Source organism: Odontomachus brunneus, unplaced genomic scaffold, assembly GCF_010583005.1.
Source record: "Odontomachus brunneus isolate Ranch 3 - 2012 unplaced genomic scaffold, Obru_v1 Obru_scaffold_010, whole genome shotgun sequence".
NCBI classification, from domain to species: Eukaryota; Metazoa; Arthropoda; class Insecta; order Hymenoptera; family Formicidae; genus Odontomachus; species Odontomachus brunneus.
The window spans coordinates 459,493-484,170 of record NW_022639460.1 but is presented as its reverse complement, the minus strand read 5'-3'; the positions used below and the strand labels follow the sequence as shown (position 1 = coordinate 484,170).

Sequence of the window (24,678 nt, the reverse complement as noted above, 5' to 3'; positions counted from 1 at the left end):
ACACGTTGCGCCGTCTTACTTTGGAGAAACCCTCGTGGTTGACGTCATGTACCATTTCTTCGTTTATTGACGTGCGCACGCTGTACATTAATTCATAGATATACCATAAATGCAACGGCGATTGCAATTTTTTTTAATGAAGTCGGATTTAATCTAAGTATACGTGCACTCCGCGCGCACGCGCGACGCTCTTGTCGTTCGCACGTTTAATAAATTAATATATCCGCATCCTCACGTCACACAAAAATAAATAATATTCGTAGTCACTGTCATTCGTCGCAAGATTAAATCCTACGTGCTTGTTTTTGCGTGTGTATGTGTGTGTGTATGTGTGTGTGGACGATATAATACCCAAATAAATTAATTAATTCAATATATGTAGTACTTTCTCACACAACACAAATGCCTCAAAGCCGTCTCAGAGTCGTCCAAAAGACATCCAAAAAATAAGACGTCTTTTGAGCATCTTTAATTAAGGCCCATATTAATAGTAACTCGTCTCTTCGCACGGTATTTGAATTTAAATTCAGAGTTAGATGAGAGTTTTTCAGTTGAATCACAATTATAGATACAAATATTACATATATTATAGTTTAATTGATAAACTTGAATCCAATTCTGAGTATAAATCTGAGTATCTCACATGAAATAAGTTTCAAGTAAGATTTCTACATTTGAGTTCAGAGTTAGATGAGATGAGTTTTGCAATTAAACCACGGTTACAGATACAAATATCACATATATTATAGTTTAACTGATAAACTTGGCTCCAACTCTAAATATAAATTTAAGTATTCCACATGAGACAAGTTTCAAGTGGCATTCACATATTGTAACGATATAATAACGATTACAAATACAAATGTCATATATATCATAGTTTAACTGATAAGTTGGGATCCAACTCTGAATAGAAACTGAGTATCTCGCATGAGATTAGTTTCAGGTGACAACTATTAATATAAGCCTAAGACGTTTTTGAGACGTGCGTGTCGTGTGAGTTCATAATACTATACGCCATATCTACACAACTCGTCGAAATTAATTCATTTACGTCGTTAAATTATTAACCGTTCATTCGTCCGCGCAAGTACCAGGCTACAAAGAAAAATATAATGTTTTTTTCCTTCGAAGAATCTTTTTCCTCGATTCAAGAGTCTCAGTGCAGAATACGCTTATCGCATCAGTATTCTGCACAATCTAGTTGTCATAATATAATTTCCCAGGAAACAAGTCCAGAAGGGGGGGAACAAATCCCTTCCACTGCGTATTTCTACATCGACATTATGATTAGATATCATTTTCACTTCTAAACCACTTTGTTACGTGAGAAGTAGATTGAATCACATACATCTCTCTCATAATCCCAGAACCGGACGTTTAATAAATCGCGATGCTCTAGTTCGTATCGATATAGTTTCCGCTTGTGTGTCCAAGATTGTATACTTAGGATATGACATCGATGATAATGTTGATCGACCAACTTCTTTGCACACGATACAAACGCGCACAAGACACGCTTGATTTAATCAGTAATGATCGCTAAATTATACACAAGGAGTGCATCCGTTCTTGGCCGCATTTCTGAAAGAGAAAGTTAACAAAAAGCGAATTTCTCAATCAGTGTTCGAATGAATTCATATGATCCATATTATTTATACCGTCTTAATTGAATCATGCAATTTTCACGAAAACGATCGAAGGGAAGTTCTGAGGCCTCACGTAATCAATGGAAGTTCTCAAAGGCTTACACGTGATGCCAGCTGAACCTTAAAACTCGAGCGAGTTCTTTCGTACCACGGACGATAACTTGGAAAACTGTACGCGATACACCAAGGTCTATATTGATAGTCGTTATTTGAAACTGGTCTCATATGAAATACTCTGATTTTTATTCAGAGTTAGAGATTCAAGTCTTCCAGTCAAATTATAATATATGTATAGCATTTGTATAAATGCGATTCAATTGAAAAACTCTCATCTAACTCTAGCGTGTATTAATGGTCACTCGAAATTTATCTCAGATGAGACTCAGATTTGAATTTAGAGTTAGATATAAATTTTTCAGCTGAATCACGGTTACAAGTATTATATAATGTTACATATATCATATGATTCCATTAGAAAACTCAGATACAACTCTTGTTTTGAATTTGAATATCTCACAAGTATCAAGTAATGACTATTGATACGAGTCTGAACTGAAATTTGAGTATCTCACTTGAGAAAGATCTCAGGTAATAATTATGTTAATACGGGCTACTAACTAGTAATACGGGCCCAAGAGTGCATTCAATCGCGGAAATTGAAGGCTCACACAGTGGCAGATGAAGACTGATCTAGAAACCCGCAGCGCTAAACGACTCCTGGTTCCCTTTCATCCCTTTTATCCATGGGCCCTCGAATAAATGTAATGATCTCCACTAAGCAAAAATCATTGATAGAATCTTATTGTAATAATATCCAATAACACATATTTTTTAATATATAGCTTTTAACGTTGCATATCAACGTCATTATGAACAATCGGGTCGTTTCTCTCTGATAAAACGGACTGAAATGTTCGCGAATCAAACAAAGAAGAGTCCGAGACACGGCTCAAACTCGGGAGCAAAATCTAAATGTATGGACACTGCGAAAGCCTAAAATATCAAATTATTATGAACAATTTCAGCTTCAATATTTCTAAAATATTTTCCACAATAATCAAAGAGATCGTATTATCCGGCAATATCTTGAAAATATTTTGAAAATATCTCGAACATAACCGAAAATGTTCAAGAGATACACGTAAAATTCATATATTTGAAGATGTTGATTTAATGTTCTTTGCTTACTGGGCCATCACTGCGAACTTACGCTTCGCGCGAACGAACGTCTACAAATGGACGGATGCTGAATCGTTAGAGCAGACACTGAACTTGCTCAGCGACCGCGCTAGTGCATCCGATCATTCCAACCCGACTATCTTACACAGACGACTCCTCCCAAAGATCGCGACAGACGCGACAGAAAATATATCTTCTCTTCTTCTACTTCTTCTTCATCTCACATGGACGGCGTCGACGACGAGAAGAGAAGGAGATTCGCGCGACTCTTCTCAGATTTTCCGGGCCTGCACGAGCTTGTTGATGTCTTGGTAAGTCGCCAACATCGCCTGATTCTGCTTCAGGCTCTGATCCTCGCGCGCGTTCGCGCAGTTCGCGTAGAGCTCTTCGCACTTGACGCCGTCTTGGCCGTCCTTGGCGGCCTTCATGTACCTGAAGAAGCGCAGCACGTCGGGATTGTCACTGCTAGGCTTCCTCAACTCGTTCAACTCCCTCGACAGTTGGGCGGACACTAGATTCGAGTAGGGCGCGTACCGGGCTGGACTTCGATACATCGCGCACACCGCGTACTCCCTGCAGCCCTCCGTGTTGTGCCCGAGACGCGAGAACACGGCGTCGAGGCGCGACAGCAAGGGCGAGTAGAAAGGATCATAGTTAGTGAGGAGAAGCGAACTCGTCGGGATCTCGTGGAAGACCTGCAGACAAACAAATACGACGTTTTTCGCGTCTTTACGACTTGTTCTTATGTACGTTTGATTTTATGGCGATGCTTGGCATAGAAAATAAAGATTAGCCAAATTAACGCGACAATGACACAACCAAACACGTTTTGGTTGACGAAAATAGAATTTCTGGTTCTTGTAAATCAAAGTAAATTCGGTTTTTAAGAAGCAGATACTCTATCGGCCAATCTTTCCAAATACAGTTGATTTGATGTCCTGCGCATCCGTTGCGCATTGATGCGTGTTGCCGAACGTGCTGAAACGAAGTGCAACGAAGTAAGTGGGTCGCGCAAATCTCAATCGTCGAGAGTGTCAAAAGTGGAAGATGCTCGCCGGTGTCGCCGGCGGATAGGCGGCGGCGGCGCCGGCGTGGAATGAAAAACAACGGAAAAACAAACGTATTGTTACGACATACTTACCTTGATCATTATCGAATTGGGCTCTTTGGAACTGTCAGCGACTGCCGACGCAATGTAACAAGCCGAGATTTATCTCGAGCCGATCGAACCGACAAGAATAATAGCGGTTTGTAAACCGCTATGTTACCGTAAGACAGCTGAAAAGTCGCGGTTAATAAGCAATCTCTTTAAATCTCCATTTAAGTCCTTCCCTACAATGGCTCCACTATTGGAGTGGAACAATGCTTTAGTGATTGCCGTTGAGGGAGACTCGAAACCGACTGTTCCAATCAGACAAATGTGATATGTGCCAATTTGTAATGTATATGATCTATAAATAGGTCGCAATGCGTAAGTTTTTACTCAGGAAGTGTCGGACTACTCTGCAATGTGTGTAATCATTTTTGTAGAAATTGTATGGATGTAGATCGAGTCTTTCCTTACTCATGTTGTTTGAATGCTCTTTCTTTGTACAAAACATCACACGGAAAATTTAAGCCTGCAAATCGTATTGGCTAATCTACATGTTGTTAAGCTTTTTATATTTAGGACTGCTGTAACAAAACGCTTGCGACGTTTTCTATATTATAATGACGTATTCTTTAAATATTAGAGCAACTAATCATCCGTTAATAAAGTGGAATAATAATAAAGATGCTACAAATGATCAATTATATCAGATATGGTACTTGATAAAAGTCCATTGAAATTTGATATTTGAGACTCTCGCGGCAGAGATTGTTCTTCTCTATGATGAAGCAAACTGTGATCGTGAATTCGCGATCGTGAAGACTCACCTTAAAGTCTTGCTTCTTAGAGAGCCCGTGCGCGGCCACGTGCCGCGTGTAATAACGATCGGAGAGCGCGTTTGCGTGAGATATTCTGGAGTCGACGAAGGCGTAGCGAGACGCAATCTCCGGGCTCTTCTGCGTTTGCATCATGCTCTCGTCGTACATAGCGGAAGCCGGCAGCGTGCCCACCGGCTGCCTGGTGAGATAATCGTCGTTGTACAGGTCGGAGTTGTCCTTGAACTCGAAGTTCTCCTCGGGCACCGGCGGATGCGAGGACTGCGCGAACGAGGAAACGCCTGCAATTCGTGCGCGCACGTATTATTAGCGCTCGTTTCGAAATAAACACTTTCTAAGTTAGCGAACGAACGAGCGCACTTAGCAACGTCTCTCTCGAAAGAGAACGGAGAAATCGTCCTATCGACGAGACGAAGTAATCTGTGCTCTCGTAATACGAAGTTGAACGCACCTTTGCCGACGATATTGCCGATACTGCCGATGATGCTCGGTAAAAAGAGAGCGAGCAACACGCTCTTAATGATCTGCACGCCGAAGAACAGCGGCAGCAGCAGCTTCTTCAGACCGAACGCTAGAAAACCAAGCCCGAATCCTGTTAAAAAGGTACTCTTTCCCTGAAAGATGGCTGAAAGCAAAAGTACCAGCCGGTTAAAGCCCTGCGGTTAGCCCTGAAAGCCATGCTGCAGCCAACATCTCTTCCGTATTCTACCTCTCCTTCTTTTTATCTATCTCTCTCTCTTTTTCTCCAACTCTCCACGTGCCGCGCGTTTGCTGAAACATTCCATTCTCGTGTGTAGATAAAGAAGAATAAAGGGTTTCCCACCGCGTAATCGCAATTAATCTCATCGCGTGAGCGCGAAATTTTGTTTAGTCCGCGCTTTTGCCAATTAGCATCGACTCAAGCTCGATTTACCACCAAAAAGCTAATTCATGAAATTAAAGCTCCCTCTCGCACACCTCGACCTCGTTGACGTCTGGTCGTGTCTACGAGCATACCGAGCATACCGAGTTTGTCACTTAGGAGATAATTAAGAAATATATGTGTTAATTGATATGCTCACCCCACGAAAAAGGCGCAAAACTATTATGACTCCTCTTCTTCTTTTTTTATGTATGAAGGATCCTTAAACAATAAAAATAAATCTAAGGATCTTTAGTGATATTTACTATATATTTAATAGAAAATCGAAATGGAATTAAGGATATTTACTACATTAAAATAGTTTTCTTCAAAGAATGAATCTTTAAAAATCAAAATAAAAATGGCATTAAAGGTTCTTAATATATTAAAATATTTTTCTTTAAAGAAGAATCTTTAAAACATTAAAATAAAAATCAAAATAAAGTTAAGGATTTAATAATGTATTAAAATATTTTTGTTTAAAGAAAAGGATCCTTAAAAAATCAAAATAAAAATCAGATTAATAAGATAGAATTAAAGCAAGTAGTATTATTAATAAGATAGATAGAATTAAAGATTCTCAATGATGTAAAGAGATTCTTTAATAGTATAATAGATTTAGAATGAGTAATATAAGGATGCTTAATAATGTAAAATCTTGCATTTCTTTGAAGTGTGGATATGTGTGTGTATATGCGAAGACGATCTGAGTAGATCTGTTCCCTGATGTTTCCCTGAGACCAAGATGAAAAATGAAACGAAGAAGCAGGATCATGTGATGAAGAGCATGCTGATGTTGCACGCGGTTTTACCCCTTTTTCGTGGTGAAGCCACCTCCGTTTACTCTCGCACCGCACCAATCCGAGCTACGCGCCGCGACGTGCGGATAATGATCGACGGATCGCGTTCGAAGGAACACTGGAGAACACACGCGGGAAGAACCAGTGGCAAGCGTGTTTAGCTGGGGAAACTCACAACCGAAGAATGTCCTGGCTTTCCCGGCGAGGCTCAGATCCTTGCCCAGCTGTATCTTCATCACGTGTGTCCGAGCGTAGCGGTGCACCTTGTCCAAGAGATTCGTCTCCTCTCCATCTTCTCTTCGATTGTCGCACGTGACGTTCGCCTGGGGATTCTTCACTATCTGCACGTGCTCCGTCACGTTGTACGTGTCGACCCGCGAGATTCGGTCGAGAAAGTTCAAGAAGTCCCTCCGTAGGCAAGAAAACATTTGCGAGCCTCTACATCGCGTCAAATACGCCGGATAACGACTCGCCATCATAGTCGCCCTCGTGGTCGCTCTCGTCGTCGTCGTCGTCGTCATCGTCGTCGCCGAGTTCGTCTCCAGCGGACTTGCAGTGGTGATGTTGTCCATTCTCGTGGACTCGATCTGATAATCCGCCTTGTCGTCCGCGCGAAGATCCACGTCGAATTTACTTGGCTTCCCGTGCATCTTGTGAGGATGTTCGGTCGGCGATCGGTCGGTCCGGTTTTCGGGCTCGCCGTACAACGGCAGCTCGTTCTCCTCGACGACCTCGTCATCATGGCGCGCGGTCTCGTTCAAGGCCGCAGCTTCCGCCTGGACCTTGAACTCTGCGGCAACGCGGAGGCTTACAGCAGCCAAGATCACGATCGACAATATCGTGGCTGCCCTCCCCCTCGCCATTGTCCGATCTAATGAGGGAGACACCAGGCGCTCGACTGTCGGCTAGCTTTGGTTACCGTACGAGAAGAACTGCATCTCGACCTGCGCTTGCCTGTGCGTTTCGTTTTCTGAAATCAGACGACACGGTGTTGGCTTTCGAGGTGGCGCGACGTACGACCGAGAACCGTCGAAATTCTGTGAGCCTCAGCTTGCCCTTGTGTTGAATTATGATTGCTTATGGCATCATTTCACGTAACTTAACGGCACGAGAAATTATTATTCGAAACGATACTTAATAATAATGATGTTACTATTACTCGCGCACAGCGAAACGCAGTTATGCTAGATCAGTCTTGCATGTCCTTCCTCTATCTCGAACGGTCAGCTGATTCTTTCGCCCGTCGTGGGTGAGCTGCACGCGGCATACTCACTAGATAGCTTCCGATGGGTTCAATCGTGCAAGTTTTACTTCCAACGATTCACTGGTACCCGCGGAGATTATTCGCCAGCTTTGTCCAATGGACAAGATATAATGGACCCGGTATAAAGAAATTCGTTGTTTTTTGATGAAGAAAAGCGAAACACCGACGAAATAATGATGTAATACGGTGCACAGAACTGATAATAAGATAAGCTACCGTTAAAGACGGAACCCTGAGAAAATTTTGATGATCATATTTGGATAGACTCGAAAGTAATTGAAGAAGGATAATTGAGTATTTATAATTATTCGACATGAATATCTGGATATTTATGGTGTAATAAATATTAATTCCCTAATTTCTTATGATTACTTCAAGGTTTTAAATAATCATCGATTTGTACGCAAACCTATAATAAAGTATGTTAGATATTTTTGTAAAGCTGCATTCCTACTATTCGCGTTGATTTCTCTACTAAATTTCTCGACATAAGCCTATTAAACCGTGAAATTCTTCGCGTGTAAGGTAAAAGAATCAATTTCCGGATACGGATTTCTAATTCTGAACTTTCTCATTATTTCGGTCTTTAAATATAAATATTTAAATTTTCAGCACAAAATATATATATTTTATGTTAAAAATTTAAATATCCGTATTTAAAGACTAAAAAACAAGAATGTCCAGAACCAGATACGTGTTAGGATTTTGATATTTTTACATATTCCATGTCCTGAACCTTCTTATTGTTTTGATCTTTAAAAATATGAATATTTAAACTTCAAAACGAAATACTGACTTAAACTATCCAGTGTCATTCGGGTTTTCTGTGTATTTAGAACATCTAAACTTAAATTACACAAAGTGTCAAGGGGATAAAGTTAGGGGAAAGAGGTGGGATGTCCAGATCTCACGGTAGCTTATATTTTCCATAGAATGGAAATACGGCTAGAAAGTAACTATGCCAAATTTGATCCAGATCGGTCAAAGGGTCTAGGATTAATTAATATAGAGAACATACAGATATACAGACATTCTATTTTATATATATAGATATATACATATATATTCTATATTAAAAGTTAAAATATTCGTATTTAAAGACCAAAACAACAAGAACGCCCAGGATTAGGCGTGGGTCCGCAAGTATTGGTATTTTTACCTCCTGGATATTCTTATTATTTTGGTCTTTAAATACGAATATCTAAACTTTCAACACAGAATATATATACATATATGAATATATGGATATATTCTACGTTAAAAGTTTAAATATCCATATTTAAAGGCCAAAACAACAAGAACGCCCAGAATTAGGCACGTGTCCAAACGGCACTGATACTTTTGCCTCCTGGACATTCTTATTATTTTGTTCTTTAGATAAGGATATATTTAAACATATATATAGAATATATTTAAATATATATATAGAATATATATTATATATTTCAACAGATGCATATTTTCTATGCTGAAAGTTTAAATATTCGTTTTTAAAGATCATAAAAACACAAGAATTTCCACGATTAAGAAGATCACGTGTCCGGGCATTGATATCTTACATCAATTCCCGTAATGTTGCCGGCGTTTACTCTTACCTCACGCGACAAACGAGATAAACTAGATGTTCAAATATAAAAATGGACACTCTAATCTCGGGCTGTGTATGTAGTTAGCACGGTGGAACGTGTGCGGCAGATTGATTCGAATGCGAACACATGTGCGATTAATGAGCGGTGCGCAGCGAGTATCGTCCTTTCACCGATACATTCTAACGCGATCTCACCGACAGCGTTCTGTCCCGTTTTTTCCCCGACATGTTACGCGCCACGGACAATTTCATTCGTCCATCGCACACGCGATGATCCGCGAAGAGGACCCATTAGCCGGCGCTATCCCGCGCATCTCGCGAATCGACTTGATACTCACTTTCACGGTGCGTCGCTGACATCAACACCCGGCTCGCGCCCGGACAACAACGAGGACGAGCGACGGCGGACTCGATCCCTCAGGGCGACTCCTGCGAAATCGCGAGGCGAGCCCTTCCGGCCGCGGGAGCGAGAGAGGAAGAAACAGAGGGGAAAAGCAAAAGAAGAGAATCTGCCGGTCGCGGAGCGCGCGCCTTTCGAACGGCCGGGAAGTCGGAATCGTGCACGACGTCCGACACCGTACTGCCAGCCGGTCGCCGTAGGATCGGCTCGACTGACCCGATCTGGGTTACCCGGCCATCAGTCTGTCCGTCCCTCTATCCGTTCCTTTCCGCCTCTTCCTCGCTCACCACGTTCGTTCATTCGTCCACTCGTTCCCGCCATCGGCGCTTCAGGACGCCGCCGATGTCCATTCTTCATCTTCTTCTTCCTACTTCCGAGGGAGAGGCGCTCACGAAGGGCGAAATCATGATACGTGCCCGCTGCGAGGTGGGCACAGCCCGCCCTGACACGTGGAACCGATCGGATTTGAACAACTTGTCGCGGCTTTAATTGAACACACACGCACGCACGTAAGCGCGCGCGTACGCGGGTTCGCGATTTCACTTGGCGGAATTTCGGCGAGCACTCCCGATCCTGAGGTGAGCCGCCGACGATATCCGATGACACAAGAAATTCCTCTACGAGGCAACTACACCGCGGGATCTTCTTGCGACGGGTCTTCGAGACTGGCTCGAGAACACGACGATGATGACTCGCGAACGAACTGACAGTAAAGAAAAGAAAATCGAGTCAGTCCGGAAGATGCCGAGGCGAAATTCCTAAACTCGTCTGACTGGATTTTTCTTTGCATTACCTTCAGCCTAATTTCGTTCAAAGTAACGTTCTACTGGCAGAATTATAAATGTTAAAATTTATCGCTGCTTTTGTATCTGTTAGAAAATCGTATTTAGAATTGACAGCAACGGCATTCTAGCGATGTCTGAAGGCAAATTTAGACGGATGTGAGGATTATGCATTCGTTTGTCGCTGGTCTTTTCCGTCTAGTCAATTTTTATGTAAAGTGCGGCTGACTTTAGTCTGGATGGATGGTGCCATAGAGAGAGGCTTTCTTGCTAAAGAAAAATGTTCAAAACAGCCCCCGAGTGGACACGAATGAAACCAAAAGACTCGAGTATATCAAACTTACTCTTAGGTTCATCTTTGTCTGAAATATCCAAAACGAGATATAGAAAACTTCAAAATTGCATTATATGCATTATATGCATATATTATAATTGCATAAATACTTACATTTCGTGAAAATGAGGAACGTTTTCGATCATATTTGGGATACAATATATTGTTATGAGATTTACACATAGGTCGACTCACATTCAGCGATTTCAAGTTGCTTCTGTTCCGATTTACTATTGCTGTTTTCTTTTCATCAATGTCCCCAACTAGTATTCTCTTATTGATAGCGGTGACCCTTATTGAGTTAAGAGCTCAATCGTCTGACCCAGAGCTTCTGACTTTGCAGAATGATTGTTCCTTTACTAATGAGCAATCATTCAACATTTGTTAAAGGCATTAGGGAGGTATAAAATTATTGAAACCTTAACCACTTTAACTACTTTATATCCTTTCAGCTACTAGATATAGGAAAGTGCTGATTAAAAATTAAAGTACAGAACTAAATAAAATTAAAGTAGAAAACTATGATTTGACACAGACTGTTTACGTGAAGCGGGGTTCTCATATATTTTGAGCATCCTACTTTTACAAATAATTCAGATAGACATTCTGTTTTTCTTATCTATTTTGATGAAATACAAAACATATCGTATTATTTATTAAACATTTCTTTATCTTAGCTAGTTAGTTCCTCATATTTAGATAACTGATTTAAAAATATGACTGCAAGACTATTTATTTTATTTGAGTAGTTCGTCGTGTCTGATCTGATATATCTGTATCTCTTTGTATCTTCAAACAATTGGGTTCAGATTTCTAAATTCATTTATCTATCTGCTTGCCTTTCCACTTTGTATATTGACATTTGACGCTTTCGCAGTGTGAAGAAACGTTAAGTATGAATTCCGCATTCTCTGTGGATTTATTCCCGACTTTTCATGAACATTTCAGCTCGCTTTATTAAGGAGAAAAGCAATCTGATGAAGTAAACCGAAATGTTTAGACATTGATAGAAATATTGATAGAAAAAGAAAGACGGCCCTAAGCCGACGAAGTCAAAGCTAATGTTTTTCCATAATCAAGCCTCAGATATCAACACACAAAGTAAGAGCGTTACAAAGAGATACAAATACAAAAATACTAGGTCATGTACGACTGAAAGTGAGTAGGATTAAAAATAGCGTGAAAAAAATATCGTTAGACGAGTTTAAGCTTTCCAGCACTTGTATTTTATTTAACCTCTTTAAGGATGCATTTCTTAAGGTCAGAAGAAACAGATTTGAGAACGAAAATTTGTATTATGACTCTCTAATGTACAATCAGAGATTTTGACCAAATGTTTCGCGTACGCTAAAATTAACTCTTTAAGTATCACTGGATCACTTAGAATCGGACAGTTGAAACCTTATAAATGTGCTATTTAGCACATGTGTTTTTGACAATATTTTATTAAAAAAAAGTTACTAGAATGTTCCATGAATTATGTGCCTTAAAAGGTTAAAGAATATCTCGGTACGTACAGTTTTCCGTCAACATGATTATCTTTTTACTATAAACAATTATGAAACGAAGCCGAAGGCGAACTCAAAGGAACGGCTATTTTTTGTGTTTTCGCACGATCTACTTTTCGTATGTGGATTGTTCGCGATGGTGACGTCAGCGAAGAACTCTCATGCGAATTTCCGATCGAATCAGTCACGGCGATTTCTCTCACGCACCTTTTCTTTTTCCTTTTGGGAGTTTACCGATATTTAAATGATACTATCGATGATGTTTTCATCGGCCAGTGAGTCGCGAAGTCAACGGTCCCGAGAATCTGAATTTAGGTTTCGCCCACATTCGACACGACGCCCAATGGGGCTAAATAAAATTATCAAAACTATCTCGACGTTTGAAACAATTTCGATGCTCTTTATTTTTTTAATGAAAACTGATGAAATTTAGAATAATTTTGTCAAGCCAGATTTTTGACTCTCGTTTTCTTTTTTCTAAACTAAACCTAAAGAAGTTAGATTTGGAAATTTGCTCTCACTCAAACAATTCTGATAGATGCGAAACTAAAAAAACTTGTTACTTCAAGATCAATAATTAATAAAAAAATTAAATAACATCATAGTTATAATTTGATTTTATTAAGTAGTTTTTATTTACTAAAACTAAGTACTATTTCAATTAATCTCGTTCATTAAGATAAGATTTAGCAAGTCTGTATGACTTTTCTTCGAGCTTATAATCAGGGTTTGCATTTTTAATTTCAATATCAATATCTGTGCTACCTAATGTTAAATTAAATGAGATATGAAATGAGTTATCCACTGTTTGAATGAAAAAAATTTTCATATTTAACTTCCTTATGTCTGATTTAGAAGAAAGGAAGCAAAAGACAAGTGTCTGACTCGACGAAGTTGTTCTAAGTTTCATCAGCTTTCATCAAAAAAGAGAATCGAAATCGGTTGAAGTTTCAAAGCTGTAGCCTTCTTTGAAACGTGAAATGTCACTTGACTCTGTGCAACGTCGCCGGCGATTTGGGATGATCACCTTATTGTGCCCCGCGAGAGAGCCAACAACAGCTGACTCGGCGACTGCTCTGCGATTATCGCTACTCAACATTTGACACCGCGGCACATGTGCTCCGTGCGTTACAACGTGCTATTTACAAACGACTTTCAGCGGGGAAACCCGTTAGAATGTTAACGCTAAGAGAATCGTTTACGCGAGCGCAGTGGCACGACTCTGACACTGTCTGTGCTTTCCAATGCAAAAACAAACGGCTACTCGTCGGAAACAAGGTCCGGGCGCAACTCACATCGCAAACCCCGACGAGGGATTTACTTACTCGCACGTTCGTAAAAATGCGCTCCACCTGGAAAGAGGGTCACGCCGGAGTGTCGCGCTTCTTTCGACTCGCGTTTCACGTACAAATGTAACCGCGCCGCGGCACACCTGCGGAGTCGTTCTCGGCCGTTTCTCGAAAATGTAAGTCGCATCGATCTACGCTCACTCCTCGGCGATTTGCGTTTGATTTATTGTGTGTATCCGACTTAATGCGGAAAAATGATCGAGAGCGATGCCGTGCGGAATAAGACGGTAAATAAGAATTCGAGGTCGCGCCGTTTTTTTTCTTTTCATACAAAGGCGTTTTTATTTATTAAAATGCGCCGCGTGTAAACATGCATTATGATCTTCGGTACATCGATGTGTTTGCGATCTCGCTGCAAGGTAGAACACGAAAATTTCCCTAGTACCGTAAAGTGCACTTTAAACTAGGAGAAAGGTGAAGGAACGCATCCATTTATAAATTATTTCACAATTTTATTTCCATTAGATCTACATCCGCGAGCAAACGGCGTCGCGTAAAACACACGTGCCGCTCTAATGCTAAGAGAAAGAGAAGGGAGAGGGAAAAAAGATAGAGAGAAATTTCGTAAAAAAGACTTGCAAGAGTCAAAACACATGAAGTAATTACCGACACCACGAAAATGTCCGCAAACACCATCTGGATACAGCTGTTTCATTGAAAACTGCCCGTATCGTATGATCTATACTGGTAAAAAGTATCCAAGCAGGAAGATCGAGCTTTTAAGGTTCGAACTTCTGACTACAGCTGCATGTCGAATTTGGCGATATTATCTCTTTTATCGACAGGCAATTTAGGCAGCTCCGCGCAACCTGAAACTATCACTTTGTGTAGAAAAAAGAAAGTGACACTCTGAATATCTTCTCCATCGAAAGAGAGATACTCTTATAGTTGTCACTTGAAATTTGAAACTTGTCTCGTGTGAGATACTCAGACTTTTACTCAGAATTATATCTCAATCTTTCAATTAGATTATATAACATATATGACATTTACATCTGCAATCGCGATACAACTGAAAAACTCTCATCTAACTCTGAACTCAAATCTTAGTATATCATTTAAAAGAGTATATAATTTCAAAAATTAATATAGGCTTCAGGCCTTTTATTCAGAGTTAGATTCAAATTTTTTAGTTGAATTATATATAACATATGTGATTATATTTACATCTGCAATCGCGATACAACTGAAAAACTCGCATCTAACTCTGAATTCAAATCTGAGTATCTCACTTGAGGTAAGTTTCAAGTGACAACTATTACAAGCTTGAGTGCCTCACTTGAGACGCGAGTTTCATATAATAACTAATAACACGGATCCCTGAATGACTGTTTCATCGACAAACAGCCGTGGAGGAATCGAACGTTCGGATGTCTTTTGCCAGGAAGCCAGTCATCTGTCGCGACGCAGCTGAAGCCTTGACTTCCCTCAGAGTAAAAACGATTTCCTTTCGAGGATAGGAAAAAGATGGTCTATTCGAGCTAAAACTCCAATTACATCATGTTCATCGAAAGATACGGCACTCTCCCCCTTGTCGCGCAAAACTCTTCATATCCCGGGGAAACACCTTCGGCGTATGCAACGTAATGTCGCGCGCACGACACGCGCGCGTGCGAATCCACGCGATAAACATGCGTAAATCAAGCGCGTATGAATCGCGCATTTCAGCTCAGCCTACATGGTAGTGGGCAAGGTTCGAGCAACACAAGCTAAGTACACAGATACCCAGTCGAGCGCCGTGACATGGACGACGGTCCGTTACGTTAATGCAACTTTTTCCGCTCGCATATAACGTAAGAACGTAACGGTCGAGTTGTCGCGGACGTGCACACGCCACATATCGATCGCGTCCACGTAGCGATGTGTCGCTTCCGATTCGCGTCCCCTGCCATTTCACGGACTCCAGACCGGATCATTAATCCTTTGCTCGCCAGCGTTGTTATCAGTCCTTCGCTCGCCGGCGGGTGTTGGGCGCGCAGGTCGGGTCTCCGAATTCCCTCCCTCCTCGCTTTGACAATTCTTATAGTATTAATGCTAATGCTAAGAGAAAGAGAGGGAAAGAGAGAAAGAGAGTATTAACTTTAACTCCAAATTGCTGATGTTAGTCATTTTGAATGTCTGTGTCTTGAAAACTGTGACTTAATTTAAAAAAATGTTTTTAAATTGTGATTTGTATACAGAAAGAGTATTATAATGTTTCAAATAGAAATTCTTTTCAGTTCTATCGTGTTTCTCTCTGCAGAAAAGGTCTGTCTTGTTCAGAAATACAGCTCAGTAATTTCGTTAGCAACATGGCAAATTTTTTAATAGCCCATTTCAGTTCTTACAATATAAATAGCGCATATTTCAAGAAAGGATTTCATTTCGGTTGAAAGAAAGTCCATTAGTGTAGAATGTCAATGTATTTTTCGATTACAAAATTCTATAGTAATTTTTATTATAAAATTCCCTTCGTGTAAGACAGATAACAAATGAAACAGAATTAAGGAAGTCAAAATGACTCTATATTGACAATAACGGACTAACTAACGGTGGTAACCTCCGTACACAGAAGAATATTTATTGTTAAACAAAATATTAATTGCTGCAAGTATTGCACAAGTTTATATACTCACAAATCTATCATAACTTCATCATAAGCATAAAAAATTTTCAGATTTTATTCAGAACAGATTTATTCAGGTTTGAATCATTCAAATTTACCACTTCAATCAAGTATTTTAAATTGAAGCAAAAATTCCGTTTGCTTACTGCATAGAGTTGAATCAACTTCATCTACGATAAAGTTTCATAATATTGCTTGGTCAGATTTTTAAATAGGTGTCACGTTCTTTATGGATTGGTTGACGTCTGTGATCATTCCAGTTCACTTCTTCAGGAGTCTTTTTCAGCAGAGGAACGACCTGAGACTTTTTATAATAGATCTTTTATACTCTCGTATAATAAATCTTTAATACTTTCGTAAAGAAAATAAATTCTTTTCTTAAATACATGACAATGAGCTTCTGTAAAATCGGTGATGAGTACATTTTACAAAACTATTTCAAAAATATTTCAGAAAAATATACTTGAAGATAACCAATTATACTTGAGAGAAGGAAAGTGAACTGAGTGATCGCTCTTCTCAGCAGCAGAATGATATTTTTCTGTGTGTAGATTTTACGACATCCGGTCTGAGCGAACGAATTTTTTACGATATCTTGCACAGCAGTAAAGAAAGAAAGAAGTAATCTCGAAATTTTTGCGCAGGAATCCAATTCTAAAGGAATAAAGAAGGTCAGTTTAGAAATCGTGGCGATACTTTTTCGGTGAATGATTCACACATCCGGTATCGTAAATGGGTAGAGGGGAAACCGAGAGTCAATTCTACGTGGCGGATGAGTGGGATGGATCGAGAAGAGAATACCGCGGAGAAGGAGAGAAGGAGAAGAAGAAGAGAATGGCAGAGAAACAGAGCGAGGGCTAGATTCCACTGGGCGCGACCGTCATCGGGGACCTAAAATGTGTCGACGACAGGTACGCGGCTCTCGCCGTGCTCGTCCGCGAGCCGATAACGGTCTTCGATCAGGCCGTGTGTACGTACACACTCACGGCGCACACACGAAAACACGATCAGCTATACTTACGCACGCACAAGAGACGCGTGACGCGAATCGCCTCGTGCGTTTCAGCCGCAGTAAGCCGGGCACTCGTCCAAATCTGTCAGTAGGTCAACGCCGAGGCCGCGTTGTACCTGGCCGAGTGTCCGAATGGCCAGCGCGTGACCTTGACCACGTGCCGTCCGTCCAGCTGGCGCCGCGATATATCGACACCTGTCCGAAAGCGCGGGAGAGCATCGTGCGTGAGAAACGCGCGGGGGTCAGGCGCGGAGTCGAGCGCAGCGTTGGGAGTTCGGGGGTCACTATGGCCTCAGGCGGGGTATTATGCACGGCGCGTCATATGTGGAGAAACGTTTGAAAGATAAACAGTTACAGAGTCAATAGATTTCAGACTTGAAATAATAATAATAGTCATAATTAACGCTGTACAAACGTGTGAGGTAAGAGTGCCAATGCTTGCGCGGAAAAGAAGTTTGGATGAAGCAAATCTCTGGTGAAATATGAATTTGAAATATGAGCCTGAAATATGTGCCTAAAATTCCGATTGAAAATTACCAGAATTCTGTTCAAGTTAACAAGATTCTGGTTAACTCGAAGAGAATTCTGATAACGTCATCCGGAACTTTCTGATTCATATTCCATAGAAAATTAGTCAATCCAAACAAACTGTTGTTTCCGTGTGGACATTAATAATACTGGACACTTTTATCGTTTTGGACTTTAAATACGAATATTTAAAATTTCAATATAGAGAATATAGAGAACATATTGAATATATACATACAGAGTACAAAGTTAAAGGTGTTACGGGCTGTCATTTCTAAAATCAAGTGGAATATGAAATATTTGTTTTTTTTTTAATCCAACCGTTTGGTATCAAAGATATCAAAGATATCAAAGATATATAATATCATTTGATAAAGTTAGTTTTTTCCTAGGTGCAATCGTTAAGGCAAATTCAAAGACACTTTGATTTCCTAACTTTGTCAACATAGTAGTCTTTTCACATCTTTAACTCTACATCCTGTATATCCAAAGTTGAAAGTTCAAAAGTTCTTTCATATTTGAAAACCAAAACGACCAGAATATTCAGAGTTAGGTATACCAGAGTTATTAGTACCCAGGATTATTAGTATTGGAGTACTTTTACCTCAGGCCCCTTTCTTTTGTCGCTAAAAGTGACTTACAACCAATCAGACTCTCTGACTCGCTGGTTATCAAAATAATCGCGCGATTATCGAGTTCTCATTGTTACCAGGAGGACTAAAGTAGGCCGCAACAGAGCACTTTTTGTGATCGGGAAATCACGAAACTCGTCGGGCTGCTTAATTATGAGAGAAAGCTTATCAACGGAGACAACCACGCGCGACGGGAAACGACGAGGACATGCCCAATATCGTTGCGCCGTCAAATCCGCGGCATAAATAACGTACTCACAAGCGAGTGAGAAGTAGCGAACCGTAAATTAAATTGCCGGCAATCTACTGCGTTAAAAGAGAAAGACACAGAGAGAGAGAGAGAGAGAGAGAGAGAGAGAGAGAGAGAGAGAGAGAGAGAGAGAGAGAGCGCTTATCTCTCTTTAGCTTCGCATGTCTCTGTTAATGTAGAATTTGAGGAACAGACGGATGTGTCGTTAACATCGTGCCCTTTCTCGAATCCGCAATTCGCACAGGCTACAAGAGATATATCAATATGTCACGTCGTCAAAATAACGGTAAGACTATGTGAAAGTTATTTCGTGAGTGTACCTCGCCGAGGCCAGCCCGGCGAACGAGCGGAAGTGAGACGGGCGTTTCTTCTCGCGACCACGCTGCTAATTGGGATCCAGGATAACATTGTAGATCCCATCCGAGGGATGGGCGAGCAATTTCGCAGGAAAATTACGCGATCATCGAGATTATGTGGATCGTAGGATACTTAAACACCTGTACAGAGGAAACAAATCGTCGTTTAATGTATACACAGAGAGAGTATTTTACGGTAAAATTTTTATTTTAGAATCCTATAACCGGGGAAAACATTGATCTATTTAAAAACTTCTCCTTTCGTTTCATGCTGTTTATATTTTAGACACTAATGTAGGTTTTTAATAGTAGATAGTGTTTAGCAATACATTGAAAAAAAAGAAAAAATATCTCAAAAAAATATGTATTAAATGGAGATGCTAATAACATATTTGCTTATATTAATAAACATATTTTTAAACATATTTATATATATAATAAACATTTTTAAACCGAGAGAGAAAGTTTCTTTTCAAATGAGGAATTGTATGTTTCCTTAAAATCACGGTTTTGCATGAAAGAGACTTCGTACTTGAATAAAAAATATTAGTTTTAAGTAAATGTGTTATTAGTATCCATCGAGTAAATCTTCTTCTATTCTTTAGATATTTGTCTCTCAGAGTGTATCATTAAATACCATCTACTATTGACAATTTACTTTATCCCTGCTCCATCGACAATCTATTTCCTCGCATCACTCGCAAACATTGTAAAATGGAGAAGAATTTATATACATAAAAAAACTGTAATATTTTCTCCATGTATATACAAGGAAATCGGCCAATCGTGTGTTTGATATACAAAACATACTTTTAATGCACAGATTTTGATTGACTGACCCTCTTATATATATATATATATATGCACTACGCGAGTTGTTTCAGTAGACCTTAGCGATCGCGCTGCTTCGCGGAATGTACAGACGATGTAACGAGGTTCGCGTTGTGAAACAAACGACTCGCGTGCATCCCATCGACGAATTGCCGGTGGCGAAGTGATTTTTCGTCAGCCAGCGACCGACGGTGGCTCACGACTGACCGCCGCCTCACCCATAGGGATTGCGGAATATCTGGAAACTGGGATAACCCAGCTGATAGTCGTTTCTGTGCCAATCGTCCCCGGCGTATCCTGAAACAGAAAACGCGAAAGAGGGCGTGTTACGCGTAAAAGCTCGCAGTGCTCCAGATAGATCGGCAAAGGATGCCGCTTTCCGCGCGAATTCCCGCCGGAGGATTTCGCTGGGCGCAAATGACCAGGTGCGTGGCTATCGCGGAGGACGGTCAGGTTTGGAATCTAGTGTTTGCTAGTCACCACCGTGGGCAAACGTTGAACACGTTTATGGCCGGTAACATCAATGCGTCATGCGTAATAGCCCGTACAGCTGTGTCTGTTAGTTCGCTGTCACAGCTGACTGACGCTGAACTCAAGCTAGCCTAGATAGTATGCATCATACAAAGCTGTCAGGTTACTTTTGTCAGAGAGGAGAAAATTTATCTCATACGTGAGCGCACTCGCGAGCTGATCAAGTAAAGTCAGAAGTGCGCCCAAACGGGCTACCACAGATCGCAGTTGCAGATTGAATTTTTGGAAACAATCAAGAGCATCACAGCATTGTGCGATTATTCGATTCTTCTCCTGGTCCCGCGTTTCGATTTTATATAATTATGTCGTAAGTTTGAGGAAGATGTGTGTTCATCTTTACTGAGTACTTTCGATCGGTGGATTTTATTTTTTACCTGACGGATAATCGGCCGGTGCTTCCGCCGCGGTGGACCATATGTGGTAAGGATGGGAGTGATGGTTGTGTGGCACTTTGCAAACTTTTAAGTGCGCCAGCACGGATGGCAGGACCAACGAGCCGAGCACGAGAAGCTTCTTGATGAAGTGGACTCCTAGAAAAACCGGCAGCAGCAGCAGCTTCAGTTTGAGCAAGTTTAACAGTATGAGAACCGGCAGAATGATGGACTTCTTTTTCTTGAAGATTCGCCAATCGCCTGTGAGAAGCACACAAGAGTCAACCGTTGAGAGTTTCGCTTCTCCCAAAAAAAGGAAAGAATCTCTGCGGTCACTGTTAGACACTCGCGGGGTCACAGTCGGCAGCGACGAAATATTGCTTGCCGTTACAATAAACGCGAGGTAGTAAACACTGTCATTTTGTCGTCGCATTCATCGCTTCTCTCTAATATATAGGACATTGTAGTTGATTGTATAGTGTACATGGCGATAATACTTGTTTCCTATAACGTTGACCGTTACCCGAAATAAAAAGCAACCGAAGCCACAATTACGCCGCAGTCGCACAGATATGTCGGAATTTTAATGTCCCGTTGTGCAGAAGTACAGTAAAAGAATGCACCTTTCCCTTGTTATTGCTAACCAATGAAGATATTGTGAAAACCGCGGAGAGAAAAAAACGACAGAGAGAGAGAGAGAGAGAGAGAGAGAGAGAGAGAGAGAGAGAGAGAGAGATGCGACCCAAAGAGCATAAAACTGAATCAGCGTTTTTTCAATATGACTTATTATATTAAATTTATATGAAAAAAAATTGACGTATCAAAGAAAATAAATAAGGATGATCGAAAAGATGTAAATTTCGAGTACCTGTCCCGGCATATTCAAATTATTATCTCATACATTTAATGAAAAGCTTTCACTTTTTTATCAATTATATTAAATTTACATGAATTTAATTAAATCTATATGATTGCATTTACACGAGGAGATTGACATATCAAGAATAATGAGAATGCTAAAAAAAGAGTATCTGTCCCGATACAATTTTGTCAAATTATTGTTTTATGCACCGTTATTATTTTTTATTAATTATATTTAATTTGCACAGTTAAATTTGCATGACTACATTCAGATATTTGTCAAATTATTATCTCACGTATTGCATTGCTTTTTTATCAATTATATTAAATTTACATTATTGCATTTACATGAAAAGACTGACGTGTCAAGAATAAACGAGAATACTCGAAAAGATGTAAATTTCGAGTATCTATCCCGATATAATTTTGTCAAATTATTATCTCACGCACTGCTTTCACTTTTTTATCAATTATATTAAATTTACACAATTAAATTTATATGATTACATTTACATGAGAAGATTAACGTATCAAGAATAAAAGGTAGTAATTGAAAAATCTAAATTCCGAGTACGCGTTCCGACATGTTTTGTCAGGTTATCTTACATGCCATTTTGTTATGTACTCTTTTGTTTTTTGATTAGATATCAGTTCATCAGTATTAATCTCCCGTTAGAGCTCTTACCTTCCTCTTCTTTATTTTGCAATTTCTTGATTTCATCGTCATCCATAACCATCAGACCCGACGAGAAGCCTCTGCTGCCAATTGCCGAGTTGTCTATCGTGTACACAATGGCACGTTTCGTCAATAAATCTTCTACGTTGTTCCTAATGAAGTTCAAGACTTCCGTTATGCTGCTTTTGAATGCCCGGCTACGCGGCAAATTAGGCAGGAATGATTGCTTGTGCATCGACGGTATCCTTATTACCCGAAATGGCCCGTAACTAAATTCCTACGTAAAAAAAAAAGTGTTACACCTTCATGGATCGCGCACATCAATGCGTAACGTCGATCTTCCGCGAATGCGTCATCGAGATCGTAACGTCACAGAAAATAACGACCGACCGAAATCGCGATTGAAATGTTTCGTATCTCAAGCTGGTGCAAAACTTTGTCATTTTTCTATTAAATGCTTGCGAGAAGTTTATTTATAAAAAAAAAAAAAAAAAAGAAAACAATAGAAAGTCCTCGTCGAATGTAAAAAAATATCGAGTCGACGTGTTATTTATTTCATTTGTAAAAATGATCGATCCTTCGATAACTGAACGTTTTCATTTCCTATTTTATTCGATACAACGCAACAAGCCGTTTGCATTCTAATCAATCTCTGCTGCTAACTAATTTGCATTTCTATTTTATCTGACACAACGAATTTTTTGACTCAATAATTATCAGCGACAACATCGCACCAGACAGAAACGACGAATGTTGTTCGCGCTAATTAAACGAAGCGACGCTCTGGAGATATCTCTCACCTTCTCTCTGACCAAAGTGTGCAACCACCTGGCGACCTTGTATTTGCTGCAGGCCGCAAAATCTCTCCGCAGACTGCATTCCATTTGGCATTTCTGGACGAACGGATCCGTCGTGTTGTCGAAAGCCGCAGAGTGGCATGGTCGCGAGCAGACGATCAGCAGGAGAAACAACCAGCACGACAATCGCGCCACTCGTCCGGCCTCGCAAGGCCACCCGCGACCTCCGCACCTCATAATTCCGATCGAGACGATCTCAATCTCGCGCCGTTTTGTGTCTCATCGCAGACGCCGCTGGCGATCGCCCGGATCGTTGCAGCGATCTCGCGCGATCATCACGAGGCGAGGTCGCGCCACTCAACAGAACCGAGGCGAACCGCGCGAATTCCGGTAGTAGAGAGAATTCCGTAATTAATCGCGGGAAGTCATAAGTACTGTTATGAGGCGTCGGCGAGGCTAGTTCTTTCAGCGCGCGCGGCGTGCTATCGCGCACTACTTTCGCGGCGTGATGATGCGCTGCGCAGAGAGGCGAGATTAGGTGCACGAGCTTACTGACAGTGGTTAGAAGCTGTCCTGACCATTTATACGGCGTGCATTTAGGTCGGTGGGGGTAACGGTCCACGGCTTAGATAATCCTGTGCAGAGATTGCAGCTGCATTCTGCGCGCAGCGGCCGTCTCGGGAGACACGCCGGGCCGGGCGCCGCTCTGCTCGCGACTCACGTTGTAAACTTGGTCAAGTACACGTCAAGCGAGACAGATTCGTCGTGGAATTTTCAATGGACGTCTCGACGGATGAGCGAAATTTTAATAGCTAATAACGCCGCGAGAGCGAAAAAATTACTATCAAAACACGAGAGCTCCGACATATTCCTTTTTTTCTTTTTTCATTTTTATTTTCTCACACGAAGAAAACGTTTGGTTTGGCTCAACTAAATTTATCGTGAAATATGAACGAATCAGAAAATTCCACCAGAGAAAAGTGAAGTCACCAGAGAAAACTCTGTCCAAGAGTTAATCAGAAATCTTGTTAACTTGGACAGAATTCTGATCATTTCAATCGGAATTTCTGGTTTGTTCATATTTCAATACACACAGAAATTTAATTAATCCAACCAAAGTTTTTTTCTCCCATATATATTTTTTATGAAAAAAAGATGTTAACTGTATAAAGATGTGCAAAGTTGTAAGCAAAAAAATGTTCAAAAGCATATTTAATAAAAATCCTAAGAAATAGATCTTAACCGCATAAAAAAGCCAAAATTTAATAAAATTTAATATAAAATTAAAATCCCAACAAAAAGTTTTATAAAACTCGTATAAAAACAATTATAACCAAAAGATCTTATAAAAAAATCGTGCAAAAAACAAATATATGTCATATTTTCAAATCTCATTTTACTTAAAAATATACTTTAAAAAATCCTAAACAATATCTTATAGAAAAACCTGTGGAAACAATAAAAATCGTATGTAATTTTAAAAATTTATCTTATATTTCCTTCTCTTATATTGTCCTGTATTTCTGAACTTTTAACTTTGACTCTCGA

General features: G+C 40.3%; 2 protein-coding genes across 3 annotated transcripts; both read right to left on the bottom strand.

The window, feature by feature from the left end:
• Positions 1 to 38: 38 nt before the first annotated feature.
• LOC116840443 lies at positions 39 to 9,873 on the bottom strand. 2 transcript variants are annotated; one of them, XM_032807146.1, is made up of 5 exons: positions 9,646 to 9,873; positions 6,631 to 7,425; positions 5,206 to 5,379; positions 4,746 to 5,035; positions 39 to 3,523 (listed from the first exon to the last, which is right to left on the bottom strand). In XM_032807146.1, the coding sequence occupies exons 2-5, from the start codon at positions 7,316 to 7,318 to the stop codon at positions 3,101 to 3,103; spliced, it is 1,575 nt and encodes a 524-aa protein (XP_032663037.1). In that variant the 5' UTR covers positions 7,319 to 7,425; positions 9,646 to 9,873; the 3' UTR covers positions 39 to 3,100. The 2 variants fall into 2 exon arrangements, with proteins under 2 accessions (XP_032663037.1, XP_032663038.1); XM_032807147.1 differs by having other exon boundaries at positions 5,206 to 5,325.
• Positions 9,874 to 19,250: 9,377 nt separating this feature from the next.
• Positions 19,251 to 23,700, bottom strand: LOC116840448. Its single transcript, XM_032807155.1, has 4 exons — positions 23,134 to 23,700; positions 22,343 to 22,610; positions 20,800 to 21,057; positions 19,251 to 20,191 (listed from the first exon to the last, which is right to left on the bottom strand). The coding sequence occupies exons 1-4, from the start codon at positions 23,365 to 23,367 to the stop codon at positions 20,109 to 20,111; spliced, it is 843 nt and encodes a 280-aa protein (XP_032663046.1). The 5' UTR covers positions 23,368 to 23,700; the 3' UTR covers positions 19,251 to 20,108.
• Between the last annotated feature and the right edge of the window lie 978 nt (positions 23,701 to 24,678).